This window comes from Narcine bancroftii, chromosome 10 (genome assembly GCF_036971445.1).
Source record: "Narcine bancroftii isolate sNarBan1 chromosome 10, sNarBan1.hap1, whole genome shotgun sequence".
Taxonomy (NCBI): Eukaryota; Metazoa; Chordata; class Chondrichthyes; order Torpediniformes; family Narcinidae; genus Narcine; species Narcine bancroftii.
In genome coordinates, this window is record NC_091478.1 from 6,547,024 (window position 1) to 6,563,978 (window position 16,955).

Sequence of the window (16,955 nt, forward strand, 5' to 3'; positions counted from 1 at the left end):
AATCTCTGGGAATTTAGGTATACGAAACAGTTGCAAAAGTTGTCATTTCAGGTATTTCCAAACCCATGTGTAAATGTGAACTCAGGTACAATTGGACTTGAATGATTATGGGGCATCTTTTAAAAGAGCAGGCATGTTCTATCAAAATAGATCAATGTGATTAAATAAAAAAGCATGTGCAGAGACTACTTAAGATTCAGGTTTGCCATTTATTAATGGATTCAAACTGCAAAAATAATATTTAGCGAAACTGGATAAATGAAATTAAGATGACAAATGGCCACCATAAACAAAACGAGCTTGTGAGCTTGTAAAAAGCCTTAAACTTCAACTTAACATAGATATTGCAATAAAATAATGTCGCACTGTTAGCATATTTGAACAAAAATAAATTATTAAACAGTATTCATCTGTCATTTGAGGAATCTTTAATATTGGGGTTAATACATTGTGATCAGAAATTGACACTAATTTTCTTCCCCATTCAAATTTCTTTTGTAAGCTCTTTTAACACAAATGACATTGAAGGGCAATGTTTATCATCTATACATGGGACAACTTAAAATCATTACTGTACCAAAAAATTATGGCATTCATATACAATGCATATTGCAAATTAAAGCTGCGTGATCTGTTTTTTTGTATACACGTGTTTTTATTTCAGGATAATTTCACATATACAAAATCAGCACAGTGCCTTTTATCTATTCTGAGCAGTATAGAAACACGGCCGTCAGTAGATTAGTGCAATGAGAAGGATCTCAGGACAAAATATTGCATAACTTCAAACAGAACTGTACAAAGTCTCATTCTCTTATTTAAATAAAAGTATACTGTCGACTTATAAAAGGTCAAATGAAGAAATTTAGCAATTTAAATACCATCATTTTCCCTTTAATTTCTTTGGACTATCAGACCAAATATATATAATTGTAACTTGACATACATTACCATCAAAAAGCTCAATAAATTTATGACTCGTTTGGAATGCCCTGATAGGTAACAACAATTATGGAAATGCTGACACTTTCAACCCTTGCAAGTTAAGACAGTGCAATATTTCTGATATTTTGTTATCTGCACTAAATGTGCAGAGTTGCTTGAATGGAGCTTATTTTTGGGACGAATTGAGGCAGATTAGAGTTGCTCAATATAAATAACACTTCACAACAGAACATTTCTGGGTATAGGCCATGTCTGTTCTGCCCTGATGCATTCTATCAATGCTACAACTTGCTAATACTCTAAACTAGGCACCCTTCTTGTTCTCATTTGAAAAAGCGGTGATTTGTTTGGAAGATTTGATGCTTTCCAGCATTCTAAAACCCTGACTGGGCATCAGAACTGGCCCAAATAACCTCTGATTTTGACGAATGATAAGGGATGGTTTGGATGCCTAGCCACGAAAAATAGTCCACCAAAAGCACAATACTGTATGGTTCGTATCCAGTGAAAAGCTGGCACTTCCTCAATTGGTGATCTGCTGCAACCAGTTTATTTGACCACAATGAAGTAATTTGCTGAGTTTTTTTTTCCAAGAAAATTTAACAATAATTTGGGAAGGTAAAGTGATCAGATTACATGCTAGTATTTTTTCTTTTTTCTTTAATTCCAGAATTTATTCAGTTGATCACTTGTCAGTGTAGTACAAAATTAAATCTACCATATAAGGGCCCGATAGTTAATGGAATGTAGGTATTGTCCCACCTACATTGCTTCTAGTGTAAAATAGGCAGGTCCAATTTTGAGAAACAGTGCTATAACACCACTCTGATTACTATATTATTAATTGTCTTTACATGTATGGTGAATGGAAACAGAATGAACCTACCAATTGGCACTCTACAGTTTTAATAACATTTTCACCCAAGAACTGAACAAGCGACTTTGGGTGTCATTTCAGGCAAACAAAACAATGCTTGATTCTGCTTTCAATAGAAATGATGTGGAAGGGGGACAAATGAGAAACTGATTGTATCCTTCAAATAGCTTTAGTCACTTAGTGACTGAACTAAACGAGGTAATCAGGTTTGACCTTTTATAAGTACTGTCCCTTATTACCATAAGGTAAAATAAAGAAAGCACATAAAATGTACTAAAAATGAACAATATGTGAGCACTTCATAAATGTAATGCGGAATAAAACATCTCGCAATAGATTAGTTACTATCACTTCTTTAACTGTATATATCTACAATTATTCAGTTGTGCATTGCACCGAAAGATAAGCAGTTCACTGGGTAGTCTAGCAGTAATGGCAGTATACACATGGTAGTGTGCTTTCAGATCTACTTGCTTGTTTACCTGCAATTTCTCTTAAAGGTTGGGTGTAACAGTACCTGCAGTTTATCAAAATTATGGCAACATTACATTCACTTAACATGCTTCATTAATTAATGCATGCATACTTCCCTAGGCAACTATGGCACAGTGGAAGCAAGTATTACAAAATGTGCTAAGTTATTCTCAGGCATAACAATTTAAATGTTGAAATAAGTAATCTCAGCATTTTTTAGAAGTTGGAAAGAAAGGATAAAGTACATGAATTTCTGTGTGCATATAACCTTGTTGCTTTAACCTGATTACAGAACATCAGAGGCTGATAATATCCAACAATTAGAAAAGACAGTTCACTAAACAATTGTCTAAAACAAAACATAAAGCAAATATTTAAGGTTTTTAAGCCTTGTAAACCAAAGTTCACAAAAGAAATAATTGTTTGGTTTTAATATTAATATTAAATCTGGATTTTTTTTCCCTTGAAAACTTTTAAAAATAGATTGTTTTCTTTTAGTTGTGTGCTTATTTACATATAAAGAAATCTGGTGATGCAACATTTCATTTCCTTCAGTTTAGTAAATGTGTAAAAGGTTACATGTATTCGGAATGAGAGATACAATTGCAAATTAGCTTTCTATGCTTGCTTGACATTTTTGAAATACAAAGTATCTAATACTAAACAAATTTATATTTTTTCCCAAGGGTTTTACAAAGCAAGAGAAGGGTCTATTTAAGGATTAAGTACATTGGAAATTAATCCCAACTGTACCCAATGCTAAACTTTTGCCTACAGATTCTCATCAACTGTACCCAATGTTAACATTTTCAATAAGATACCACAAACGATCTGTTCTGGTCTAAATGTGTCGATGTTACAATTAAGAAAGTGCACCGGAGACTCGACTTTCTCAGGAGGCAGGAAATTTGGAATTACCAAGTATCTTACCAAGTTTTACAGATGCATCACAGCTTGGTACAGGAACTACTCTGCCCAAGACAACAAGAAGCTGCAGAGTGAGGTAAACAAAGTTCAGGCCATCACAAAAACCAACCCCCCTTCTATCAACTCCGTCTATACCTCCTACTATTTCAGGAGTGCTGCTAACATACTAAAAGACTAGTCCCATCCTGGTCATACAACTCTTCCATTCGGCAGAAGATGCACGAGTTTGAAGACACAAACCTCCAGACTCAAGGACGGGTTCTTTCCTACTGTTAGCAGACTTTTGAATGGAACTCACACTGGCAAAAGATTATGTCCTTGTAATCAATTTTATAACTGTACTTTTCTCTATTCCCTGCACCATGTTTTGTACTTCTCTCTGTATCCTGCACTATTGAATAAATGTAACACTCACAACTCCTAATACTTTTGTTATCATTGCAGTACCTGCTTTATGAGTTGGATTGCGTAAATAACACGCAAAACAAAGATTGTTTGATTTTGATACAAGCCACAATATAACAATTCAATTCTATTCAAAATACAGTAGAGTCCAGTCTACTGTATCCTGGAATCAGTTTTCTATATGCTCTCCACTTAAATTGTATCACATAACTGGGAGGTGTTTAAAACAGATATTTAGACTTTTATACATCAAAATGAGGGGACAAATGCCAACATTAGGCTTCTGTGTTTCTGAAAATTTGGGGTCTTGCCTCACAGAATTCTTCAAGATTTACTGTGGCAAAGGAGAGTTTGAGAAACAGTTATCACTGCCTCAGGATTGTCAGGAACTATTGGTAAGAGGTCATCAGTTCCCTATATGATACCCCCTTAACCTATCCAATAATCTTGTACTCTTCCTCCTGCCTCCCTGACTGTTTCATAATGGATGTCCTGCCAGCACGGCAAGCAGCCTAAAATTCGACCTGCCTGTTGGCAACAGGCCACAGATGGTGGCCTGGCTATTGCTGTGCCAAATGCCAGCAACTCAACCATATTATTCGATTGCCTTGGTTTTGACCAGTACTGAATTGTCCAGTCACCATCTCTGCTTAAATGGGGCAGAATATTTATACACTAGATGCTTTAAATGGATCCCTGCATTGGAGTCTTGCATCACTCCAGTTGGTTACATTCATCAGACATAAAACACTTCACCACAATAATTAAAATAAGGAAAGGGGAATATTTATCTTTTTGCTACTAACATTCGTGGGGCAAGGAAAAGAAAACAGTTCAATTGACCACCTCTCTTGAGAGCGGTAAGCAGTAATGTGGCCACTAAGGGAACCAAATCAATAACAATACAGACACAATTGGAATTTGCAAGTCTTCAAAATATTACAAACTATGTGTTCCTTATTTAAAAAGGACAGTCAATCATTTTGTCAGCTCCATAGTGGATGAAGAGACACATCCAATGCAGTAATAGCAACAGAAGGATTATTTCTGAACTAATTCACAAATTTCTGAATGTGCCCATGAAGTATGTTCCAATTGAACAGTAAAATATTAAATTGACCAAATATTCTGTATTAGAAAATTTCCAAAGAAAATCAGTAGTTTATCAATCTGGTCAAAATTACTTGAACATTGTAAATGCAATCTGCTGGGCAACCAAAATATAAATCGTAAAAGTGCATCAGCCAGAAATGTAGGTTATGGGATTCATGTTGGCAAACTGAGATAGTTGGAGACTATCACATAGCGACAAGAGGCAACAGAGAAAAAGAGGTAGGTAAAACAAGTAACAGTGAGGGGCAAGTGGCTGGAATGAATGTAATTTGTGTGGTTTTTCAAAAGGGTAATTCGTAAAATGATTGCACACGCACAATGAATGGGAAATGCAGTCACATGGGTGGCAATGGTTGGAATGCAGAAAAATTAACTTGAAGTGAAACACGAAAGTCTGAAGATCCTGTCATTGTTGTCAAATCACAAAAATGCTGGAGGAACTCAGCTAGTCTTGCAGTCTTCGTGGAAGGTGAAGAGATATATTACCAGCATTTCAGGTCTGAGCTCTTAAGGTATGAGGAAAGGTTCAAGTTCAGGCTCCAGCATTTCAGTGTTTTGAGAAAAATTAGCTTATTTTACTTAGAAGATGTGATAAGGAATATTCTTCAGGGCACAGAAGTGAAGGCAGTGTTGATGGCAATAAATATAAATATGTTCAGGAACTATTACAATTTTCAAATACGTGACAAGTGTGGAAGATTACAGGATGGTAGCCAGGAAGTGAAGAGGTGAGTATGGATATGTGAGCAGGTGTCTTAAAAATTTGAAAATGTGATGTAATAAATTTAGGGAGATTATGGAAAGGGCATAGACCTTCAAGGGCAAGATTTCTATGAAAAATGCAAGGATAAGGAGCTTGGTAGTTGCAACATCATGAAAGTTATCAGTGAAAATATCTAAGGCTATTCAAAAGGCAAATGTAAGAGTTTACTTTGCATCTGAGGCACAGAATTCAGAAGACGTAAAGTTTGACAGATACAAGACATGATGTGCAGTTTATCTGGAGAAGATTTCAGGTGCGTGCATAGATGCAATACATATTTAACTTACATAAATTCTATTTGTGGGTTATTTTAGCTTGTGGGTCTTTTCCAGAGGCCTCTGGTCAATTTCTACTTGAAAAGGAGGGAAAGTAGCACTTAGCTGGCAGTTGGGATGCCTGTCAGTCTCGATGCTAGGAAGGATGACTAGCACACAAGTTATGAAGGATGTGTATATTTTCCAGAGTCCTGCAGCATGTTTAGGAAAGTAGTTGTCGATTTTCATTGGGGTGTGCACAGGAAAACTCTCCTTAGAATGCCACAATTTCCTTCAAGCTGGGGTATTTTTATGTCAGAACATCTTAACAGACAGTATCTGGCTGTGCTACCAAAGCCAAATTGAGTTCAACTTAGAAGTCAGATGGGGGAAGTTTCCCTGGTCTCTCCTGTTTGACCTGTGAGCTGGAACTCTCCCTTTCGATAACTGCAGCTAACATATTGCTGTGAGTGATAGAAACACATTATAGAAAGATTGGAAAGTCAATAGTAAGTGCAGATACACCAGGATTTCAGAGGTGAGATGGAGTCCAGACAGTTTTTGGTTGGAGTTCAGATGGTTAAAATATAACCAGATAACCATTAAAATTGTGAATTACAGTAAAACTACCAGTATCTGGAACATGCAGGGATTTTTAGGTGCTGGATATGCAAATTTTTCGGTTACTTGAGACTCATTCTTACAATGCCTAACAAAGAATTTTAGTTTGCATTTATTTATTTTCCATATTTCCTTGATTATGTTTTGCCTGTTGCTTGAATTTTGGATAATGGGGATTTTACTGTATTTTACGTAACACCCAACCCCAACCAACCAATTTTCCCCTGCAGCCGCTGCAACCGTGTCTGCCTGTCCCGCATCGGACTTGTCAGCCACAAACGAGCCTGCAGCTGACGTGGACTTTTACCCCCTCCATAAATCTTCATCCGCGAAGCCAAGCCAAAGAAGAAACGTAACATTTATAACAGTTGATGACAAAGGAAAATATATTTAAAAAGTTAGTTAAATGAGATAATATGAAACTTTTTGCCACTAAACAATTGTGTACAAGATTTTTTTTAAAAGGAGTCAGCAAGTTATTTGAAAAAACACGGTGAGGATGGCATATAGAACAGTCTTTTTCTATATTACAACGATCAATGATGACATGAGGAGAACCAATTGCATTCTGGGGAATATTTTAATTTCATTATGTTTTAATTTCATATTAATTTGCTTGCAGAGTATATTTGCACTGGACAGAAATTCCTCACTGTCAATCTCGCATGTCACTTGGTTAAATTAACAAAAAAATTGGTAAATACAATTTTATTCTTTAAATTGGCATCTCTCATTAGCTACAAACATTTCCAATGATCCGTTCAGTGTTGGAAATGATGGGGGCTTTTCAATAAGGTTATTTATTAGACAGAAAATTTGTGTAGAAATGTCAAAATGGGGTGGGTATTCACCTTGGCCGGGTGCACATCAACCTGCTTTATTTTTCACAGTTCCCATTGGAAAACGTATCATCCCAACGTGAAAATATGGAAAGCTGGATAAAATGGGATTCATCTGTACAAATTTTAACAAACATATAAAATTTATATATTATTTAAAACTTCCAAAAATCTGTCTGCAGCGGTGTGAGAAAGTTATCCACAATAACCAGGGAACTGATGAACTGGTGTAAAGATTTGGATGGCTGATTGGCTGCTGGTCCAGAAGACACAGAGAGAGATCCATGAGTTTGAGGTTCTGGCCTCATTGACTTCAGATTGGCAAGATCCTAGAAGCCATATGGGTAATCCTGAAACAGATTTGCCAGATTAAGGCTGCCCACTATTTGGCTGAATCAACCAACAGCAAAGGGGCAAAGAAGACACTGGTGTGAGTTGTCATGGAAAGGGGTGCCTCTCTTCCCCAGGTTATTTCTCAACAATACGGAGGATAGAACTTGTATGAAAGGAGAGATTTCTAAAGAACAGCATATCATTATTTACGCAAAAAAAAAGAGTCAGGTAGGACTAAACAATATCCAAACTCATGATATGCAACTAACATTATAACACTGTAAACTTTTCATAGAAAAATATATCTATTATATATGTATCACACCCAACCTTTGGAAAACAAAGCAAACTCTAATGCACGGTATAAATTCACATTATGTAACACGTAGAGGGGGGGGGGGTTCAGAAATTATCGGTATTTTTACAAAGCTTTATGAGTAGAATTTCATTTTTCTGTACATTCAAGATTTGAAATAATATGTGAGGTGATAATGACCTATTCTCATTAAATAATGTTCTTTCAGGAGGCTAAAATAAAACAGTAAATATACTTCATTCACTCAATTCGAAAAATCACACGACGTCTAATAGAAGTTTGACTAACCCGATTACGGTAACCTAAATGCTTCCTAAGCTCAGTCGCGAGGACAACAAAGGGAAGGCCTTTCAACTTAAAGGTAATATTCTTCTAGACCAAGTGCATGGCAAAATACAAAATAAATTCTTGATAATTTAAGGTACAAAAAATGCTTTTACTGGCCTGTCAGCTAGAAAGATTTTAAAAATCTATAAGACGAACATATTTATTTGAAGTTGGCATAATCGGAGTGTATGTCAAGGAAATCTTGCACCACCTTGTAGCAGAAATCATACTGCTCCTGCAATGAAAGAATAAGACCATCTATTCAATTTTTTTTCTCTCTAAATCAACATGTTGAAGATGCCGGACAATTTTTTTAAACAAATGAGGATCACCGTACGTTTTGATTCCAATTTATTTTGCAAAACAAAACAAAATCATACCAATGTCTGCACCATATGTGGCCGTTGCATTCGTAAGCTCTTAACCGTCTGGAAAACATCGAGAAGGCCTTCAGCTTTCACACGCTCCAGAATGTTACTCAGTGCAATAAATGTACCTGTTCTACCAGCACCAGCACTGTAAAATAAGTCGATGCAACTTTCAGTTAAACGTACAATCCCATCCGTTAATATTAACTTTCCTTCTGTCTTATGACTACGATGAACATCTTAGTTTGCAGCAGGCCAAATACTGAAAAGCAACATATGCAAAAACACAGCAGCTGCGAAACATTGTACTCAGCCCTTGGTGAAAAGTAGTTATTCTCAACTTTCCTTTCCAGAATGATTTTAATGAGTGGGTGAGGAGGGGATATGGGTTGAAAGAATTTAAAGGGGGGTTGGGGGGGGGAATAGAAGCAGGATTGAACTGCCGAGCCTGGTCCGCCAGTCAATAAAACCATGGCCAATCTGGTTATGGACTCAGCTCTACCCACCCGACTTTTCCCCTTTCCTTTTAAATCTCCTACTATGCAAAAATCTGTCTTCATTGTATTTAATGAGGTAGACCGACTGCTTCATTGGACAGGGAGTTGACTCACGGAAAAAAGCTGTTCCTCCTCAGCTCATCCTATGTTCCTTAGCTTTAGTCTCACCAACTAGTGGTTGTTGCCTCTAGTTTATTTATCTTCTTCATAGTTTTATTTGCTTCTAAAAGATCTCTCATTCTTATGAATTCAAGCAAATATTGTCCAACCCGATTCGATATCTCCTTCTAGGATAATCCCTCATCTCTGGAATTAATCTAGTGAAGCTCCTCTGCACCCTTCCAAAGCCAGTACATCCATCCCCAAGTAAGGAGACCAAACTGTAGGCAGTTCTCAGAATGTGGCCTCACCAGTACCCTGTAGCAGAACTTCCCTGTTCAAATTCTATCCCTCTAGCAATGAAGGACAACATTCTATTTTCTTCTTGATTGCACCAGCAAACCAACCTTTAGCAATTCATGCAAAAGTCCCTCTGCAAAACAGCATGCTGCAATCTTTCACCACTTAAATAATAATATAGGCTTCTATTTTCTTTTCAAAAGTGATCGACTCGCATTTACTAACATTGAACTCTTGTCCAATTGATATCTCTCTGTGGACTTTCCACATCATTTGCATAATTTGTTTTATCACTCAGTTTAGTGTCATCAACAAACTTAAATGTGCTACACTCTGTGGCCTCTTCCAATATCTTGAACAGTTATGGGCTTAGTATGGACCCCACAATGCAAATAACCTGTTTTAATCCAGACATTCTTCACTAGGCAGTCACTGGGTGAAAGGCATTTGTCTAAGATCAGTCTTCTTGTACAGAATGCCTCGGAACTTGTGCATGATAGAATTTTGAAATGCCAGACCCTCACTGAAAGTCACCTCACATCTTTAAAATACCTCTCCAGGTCCTCAAGGATTTTTTAAGGCCAGTGAATCATGTTTTTGACTATTGCAGAATTTCAACATAATGTTCCTGTGATTAAGATAATATTGCATCTGACTTTGTGTAATTTGACAATTGCAGTGGAAAATGGAAAAAGATAGCAATGAAAAGCTTTACTCTGATAAAGGATGCCATTACAAAAAAAAGCACAAAATTATGTTTGCAGAATGCAATGCAAAGAATCCCTGCAGCCAGCATTGACCAGAGTTTTTAAAGAAGCTAAATCGTTTGAAAGCCAACATGAGAGGAAGTATTCCCACTTGACATGGTACTATTTTAAGCATTACTTATTTCTCTCGAATGAGTTATTTGCTGCTGCTGCCCAGTGGAAAATATGGATTTAGTGGCTTAAAAATATATTAGAGTTCACATTCGTCTTGTGCTAATTGATTTTCAATCCCAGCATTTAGTAAATTAATGTCATGTAGGAATAAATCAATAGTAAATTAATAATGAAATGCTCTCCACCGTCCATTGAAGGACTGAATCAAGCCAATTTCTCTGAAACCATCATATCTTGAACATGGTGAATTGTATAATTTTTGCACATTGGATTAATTCTGGCCCAAGCCAATTTACTTCTGAGACAGATTTCACACTGAAAATGATGGAGCGAATGTCCCTGTCTGTTGGCTGCACATCTTTGATGCTGGCAAATTTCACCATCAAGCCTTATCCAAAACATTATTTCAATTTCCACTTGTGATTTTGTTAGTATTTTGACTTGGATGTGAAAAATAATGACCCATTCCCCCTCACTGTGGTAGAATTCATTTGGATACCTGGATTGATTACCCAAACAGTTCTTAATGTCTTCATTCATTATAATTCAAACAGGTACGATATATCAATCGAAATTCATTTGTTCTGTTATTCCATTCTGCCAAAAGCCTAGAGCAGTGGTTCTCGACCTTTTTCTTTCCACTCACGTATCACTTGAAGTATTCTCTATGCCATCGGTGCTCTGTGATTAGTAAAGGATTTCTTAAAGTGGGATGTGGGTGGAAAGAAAAAGTTTGAAACCCACTATTTTAATCAACCCCCATTGACTCGTTATGTGCCTAGTTTCTTAACTCCAAAGGAAATGGGTCAATGACAATTTTTCTCAAGCAAAATATTTCAGTAACAATTGGGTCTAGAACAGTGGTTCTCAACTTTCCCTTCCCACTGAAATCCCACCTTAAGCAAACCCTTTACTAATCACAGAGCACCGATGGCCTAGGGATTACTTAAAGTGGGATGTGAGTGGAAGGAAAAGAGTGGAGAACCACTGGCCTAGAGTTTGCAACTGACATGCTAGCAATGGATTTAAATCTTTCTGTACATTGGGACTACCATTTTCTATTTCTATTTTCTATTTCCAACAGCTGCAGTTTTTTTTTAAACTTTAATTACTCTTAATTTACTCAGAGAACTTTCTAGAGGAGGAAATTCTGACATGGTGCTGCTAACAGAGAGCACCTCCTTCCAGTCACTTAGTGCAGGAATTTGCAAGTCTTGCTCATGAAATTCGAACTGTTAATAACTGAAACTCATTTGCTTTCTCATTAGGTGCCGATGATACATGATGCAAGTGTTCAGTAGCACAAGCTTGCCTTTCTGCATCAGTAAGTACTGTTTAACAAGATCATGAAATACCTGCAGTGTACTATGATTGGATGATTGCCAGACTTTTGTTGCTGCTTCTGGACCGCTGCGATCAAGTCTATCATCCCTTTACCTTCTGAAGGAATGCCGATCTCAGGCCAGTCATGAAAGTGGAATTGTCGAACTGTCCTTTCCTTGTTTTCCTGAATTTCAATTACAAATTTAATTCTTAAAACAACAGCACTTTACCCGATATTGGCCATTTCTCACATCCACATTTTGTCACAATAGCATTTAAATTTACAAAATACATTTAGCTTTTGGTCAGCTATATGTATAAAATACAACCTGTGGGGCAGCACATAAAAATATATCACTTGTGTGCTGCCAACAAGCACACGGTAATTGTTATTCCTGATGTACTTCATGTTTGGTTTAATCAACAAAAGTATTAGAATAACCATGTTATATGTTGGTAATAGTGAAGAGTGAAAGGAGATAAAGAATGTACCAATAATAGATGAAACAAGGTGGAGAAACAAATTCCAGGATAGGCCCAAAATAAACAAAAATAACTCTGATGTGCAACAGATCAGGAAATCATCTGCATTTTTAATCTTTGGCTTTTCTTCAGAATGTGAAAAGCTGAAACGCTATCTCGATTTCTCTCACCTGGTAGGATGGTCATTCCAAAGGAGGACATGGTTATAGGTTACCATATATTATACTAAATATATATCAATGTATTTTTTTATATATACAGTGTAGCTGTGCACTACTCGAAAGAAGACACACACATGTTAAGCTCTGAGTTTTATTAGGGCTCAGGCCCGACTTTCATACTTGCACTGTTCCCACCGTGGCCCCTCTTGGCTGATGTCACAACATGCATAACAAAAGTGGGTTTCCCATGCTTGGGAACTTTCCTGATAAAATGCCCTTCTTCTTCACGTGCTGTCCCTATCTGTTGGCTGCGCAGCAAGGCCAATGCCATTTTGGGGTCGCTGGCCTCTAAGCTGCTCTTGCCGTTCATGCGCCGGTTCGCTTGTGGGCCCAGTGCTGCTGCACGGGCTGCTGGCCTTTGGTTCCGCTCACCGCTTGGAGCGCCGGCAGTGCGTTTAGTAACCTCTGACCATGTCCTCCTTTGGAATGGCCACCCTACATGCCAGTGATGAGAATGGTTGCAGTGTAGGAGCAGGAGGTTAGATGTGCTGTTTCTACGATGGGCTCGCTTGTATATTCCTAAAAGCAGTTCTATGAAAAAGTACAATAGCATTTCCCATTCTGGTCGAGTAGGTGGAGAGGGTTCAAAAATGGGTAGTGAAAAATAACCAGACATTTGTTACATGTAGGATTCTGTTGACACATCTTTTGAGCTAGAGGTCTCGATCCCCCATATCCCATTGCATCTGGGATGGTATTCTTGGATAGAGCTGGGAGTCTACAACAGGGCCAAACATACCACGGTTCCCCCTTTTGATTATTGAAAAGAATGGCACCACTAGAAAAAAAAAACAGCAGGGAGTTTGGTCAACATTTGATCCTGGGACAAAGCCAGACAATCTGATTGTTAACTTGTTCAACAACATGAAGTCTTGATCTGTCTGTCTGGACGTTTTAAATTAAGTGGGATGGGCCGTGAAAAGTAACTAGGCAGCAGGTTGTGGAAGCCAACGCCCTTGGCCCAGACCCAAGTTTATAAGAGGCCTCTTCCATTATTTTAATAAATCAGAGCCATGTCGAAACAAAAGGAAAAATAATTATTCATCGAAAAATTAGAACTCACTTGAAAGCTCATCTGATGGATATAAATTAATTAAAATGCTAAATGAAATAAATTTAAAAAATAGAATTTGTACCCTTACTTGGGTTTTTAATTAAACATCAGTGACCTCATGCAAATTCATAGGATTCTCTGCTATTGCTAATATAAAGCCGAGAGGCCACATACAAGTTATACTAACTCCTCAGCCACACTCCTGCACGTGAATGTGAGATGGAACAAGAGGTCAGGCAGACTCGCCTCTGACAGCAGTGTGCTCTGTACTTCTGTGATTCAACGTGCAGCCACAGAAGTCCAAAGAAGTTGCTGAGCGCCCTGTACTGAACTGGTGGTTCTGTGCACAACCAGGTATTAATACAGATTCATCCAAAAGTTATGGAACACTGCATCAGCCATTTTAAAATCAAATAATAGCAATTATATCCCCCATTTATAGCTTATTCCTCTACACGCTTATGATTAGAATAAAATCTGAAGGGATACGCACTGTGGTGTTTGTGACTGTGAGATCCCTGAGACTGAAGGCATCAGCAATGTTGTCATTTTTCAGCTCAATTGTGTATGCTCCATACGTTATAGAACCCTCAGAGGGCCAATACTGGGAACACTTTTCCTGCAGAGAGAACATACAAGTTCTAGTCGCATTTTAAACTAAATCCAGATACTTCATCAGAAAGTTTACTCTTTGTCCCATTTGGAAATGGAAATGTCAGGAGTGGGTTTTCAGGGTTCAGTTGTCAGTATAAGAAGTACAGCAGTACCACTGGTCTGCACAACTATACCACAAACCTGACATTGTATCTTAGCACTGGTCTATAATAAATGTCTCCTCAACCATTTGTTATTTGTATGAGCAGGGGTCATATTAAAACTGTCCCAGGGTGGATTGGTTGGGTAAAGATTTGCACAATTTTAATATTGGGTGGAGGTTCTTGCTACCACCTTATCATACCTGTTCTATGTCCATTAGCTGAAGAATCCTGGCTTGGGACACAGCATATCTTTTTTTTTTCATCAGAATATTTATTTTTTATTTAATTTTTTAAATTTTTCACACAATAAACTATACTGACCAAAATACATACAGACATTTTTCTCTTGTATACAGTGTCATTTTCTCCCCTTTTACCCCCCCTCCCTTCCCTCCCTCCCTCCCCCCCTTCCCATTTATTTAAAGTTCAATCTATAAGATACATTAAATCCGTTAAACAATGTCGTCACTTAATAAAATAAACAAGAAATTTTTATCTTTTACTTTTATATACTGAGTCAGTTCATTTTGTTGTCTTCTCCTTCTGTCATTTTAGGTGGTGGAGGTTCACGGTAGGATTTCTCTATTGTATTTCATGTATGGTTCCCATATTTGTTCGAATATTGTGATGTTATTTCTTAAATTATATGTTATTTTTTCTAATGGAATACATTTATTTATTTCTATGTACCATTGTGTATTCTCAAGTTGTCTTCTAATTTCCAGGTTGACGTAATACATTTTTTTGCTCCAGCTAGGGCTATCATAATAAATCTTTTTTGTGCTCCATCCAAATCGAGTCCAAATTCTTTATTTCTTATATTACTTAGGAGGAAGATCTCTGGGTTTTTTGGTATGTTGCTTTTTGTGATTTTATTTAATATCTGGTTTAGATCTTCCCAAAATTTTTCCACTTTCTCACATGTCCAAATTGCATGTATTGTTGTTCCCGTTTCCTTTTTACAGCGAAAACATCTGTCTGATACTGTTGGGTCCCATTTATTTAACTTTTGGGGTGTGATGTATAGCCTGTGTAACCAATTATATTGTATCATGCGTAACTTCGTGTTTATTGTATCTAAAATGAACATCTTCCCAAGGATACAATACCTATTTCAATTATTACCAATTCACCTAACAGAGAAATTCTTCAAGGAGCTAAAGAAAATAATAAGGAAATTCTTATGGAAAGGGGGGAAACCAAGGATAGCACTAGATAAATTAACAGAATGGTACAAACAAGGAGGCTTACAAGTACCAAACTTTAAGAATTATTATAGAGCAGCACAATTAAGTTCAAATTTTTATCAAACAAGGGCAAAACCAAATTGGACCAGATTAGAGCTAGATAAAATAGGGGAGAAGATACCTGAGCATATACTCTATAAGTGGGATGAAAAATTGGTACAACGTAGGAATTCACCAGTAATGCACCATCTGCTCAACATTTGGAAGAAGATTCATGTAGAAAGGAACAAAATAAATTATTAACTACCAAAATTAATATTGACACAAAATCAACTAATCCCTTTCACAATAAATAACCTTTCCTTCAGAGAATGGGAGAGAAAAGGGATCAAAAGAATAGAAAATTGTTTTTCGGGAAATAAATTATTATCTTTTGAACAAATGAAGGACAAATATAATATAATTCACGATACAAGGTTTGCATACCACCAACTGAAAACCTACTTGAAGGACAAATTGGGAAACAGTCTGAGATTACCTGAAGGAAGCAATTTTGAATATGTGATTATAGACACAATGATAATTAAAAGATTTATAACAAACATGTACATCAAACTGCAAGAAAAGGAGAACGAGGAAACAAACTGTAAACCTAAACAAAAATGGGAACAAGATCTAAACATAAAGATAAAGAATGAAACATGGGAAAAGCTATGGACACAGCATATCTTGAAGTTATTTTTATTAGTGAATATATGACCAGAAAATAAATAAGCTAAACTGGGTTGTTGTAATGCTTCCAACATTCAAACTAATTTTGAAGCTTCATCTACATTTCTATTCTCCAGATTTTTAAATTACACATGTTAATAACATCGATTAACATTTGAAATATTTTTTTTAAATTAATACAGTAAAACCCCTGGTATCTAGCACCTATGGGGGAATTAGAATAGTGCAGTTTGGATGGGACATATTTACATGGGAAAGTGGCAGCCAAGCATTTAAAACTGGAATGAAGGGGATTTTTTTTTCTTCTTGCAGAGGGCAGTGAATCACTGGAATGCCGCATTAGTAAATTTTACGGTTGCTTGAGATTATGTATTGTGTGACTGGCAAAATAACAGCGAGGTGTGCCAATTTTAAACTCATTCTTTTTTACCTATTCATTTTCCACAATTGGTTTTTGCTGGTTGTCTCAGGCTGCCAGTTAGTTGAAATTAAGATAACAGGGGTTTTACTGTACATCATTTTAGTTATGCATTATTTACTTTACAAGCCCTGCTAGATTTGTGAAATATTAAGGCATATAATGAACAGCAGGCAGAGAAGTTAAGATATAAATGTGATCTTGTAGTCTGCTCCATTAAATGTCAATTATGTGAATTATGAATAAATAATATTTTACCTGCTCTCTTTCTCTCAGTTCCGTTAGCATTACAATTGTGTGTGATTTGCAATCCCAGACCATTCTCCAAAAATCTTCTACTGTATGAACAATGGGACCTTGAGTTGCAACAAAATAGTCCTTCAATCGATAGCCCTGTTAGAAAGAGTTTCAATGACGATCAAATGTTAAAGATAAAAACT

At 36.8% G+C, this 16,955-nt stretch overlaps 1 protein-coding gene across 6 annotated transcripts in view; it reads right to left on the bottom strand.

The window, feature by feature from the left end:
• Positions 1–189: 189 nt before the first annotated feature.
• ptprea (protein tyrosine phosphatase receptor type Ea) overlaps positions 190–16,955 on the bottom strand; it is a 58,824-nt gene continuing 42,058 nt past the window's right edge. For all 6 annotated transcript variants that reach the window (XM_069899658.1, XM_069899657.1, XM_069899660.1 and 3 more), the window contains 5 exons: positions 16,774–16,908; positions 13,914–14,039; positions 11,695–11,846; positions 8,575–8,710; positions 190–8,429 (listed from right to left, as the gene is read on the bottom strand). In XM_069899658.1, the coding sequence (XP_069755759.1) occupies positions 8,355–8,429; positions 8,575–8,710; positions 11,695–11,846; positions 13,914–14,039; positions 16,774–16,908 (624 nt within the window). In that variant the 3' untranslated portion in view covers positions 190–8,354. The remainder of the gene's footprint in view (positions 8,430–8,574; positions 8,711–11,694; positions 11,847–13,913; positions 14,040–16,773; positions 16,909–16,955) is intronic.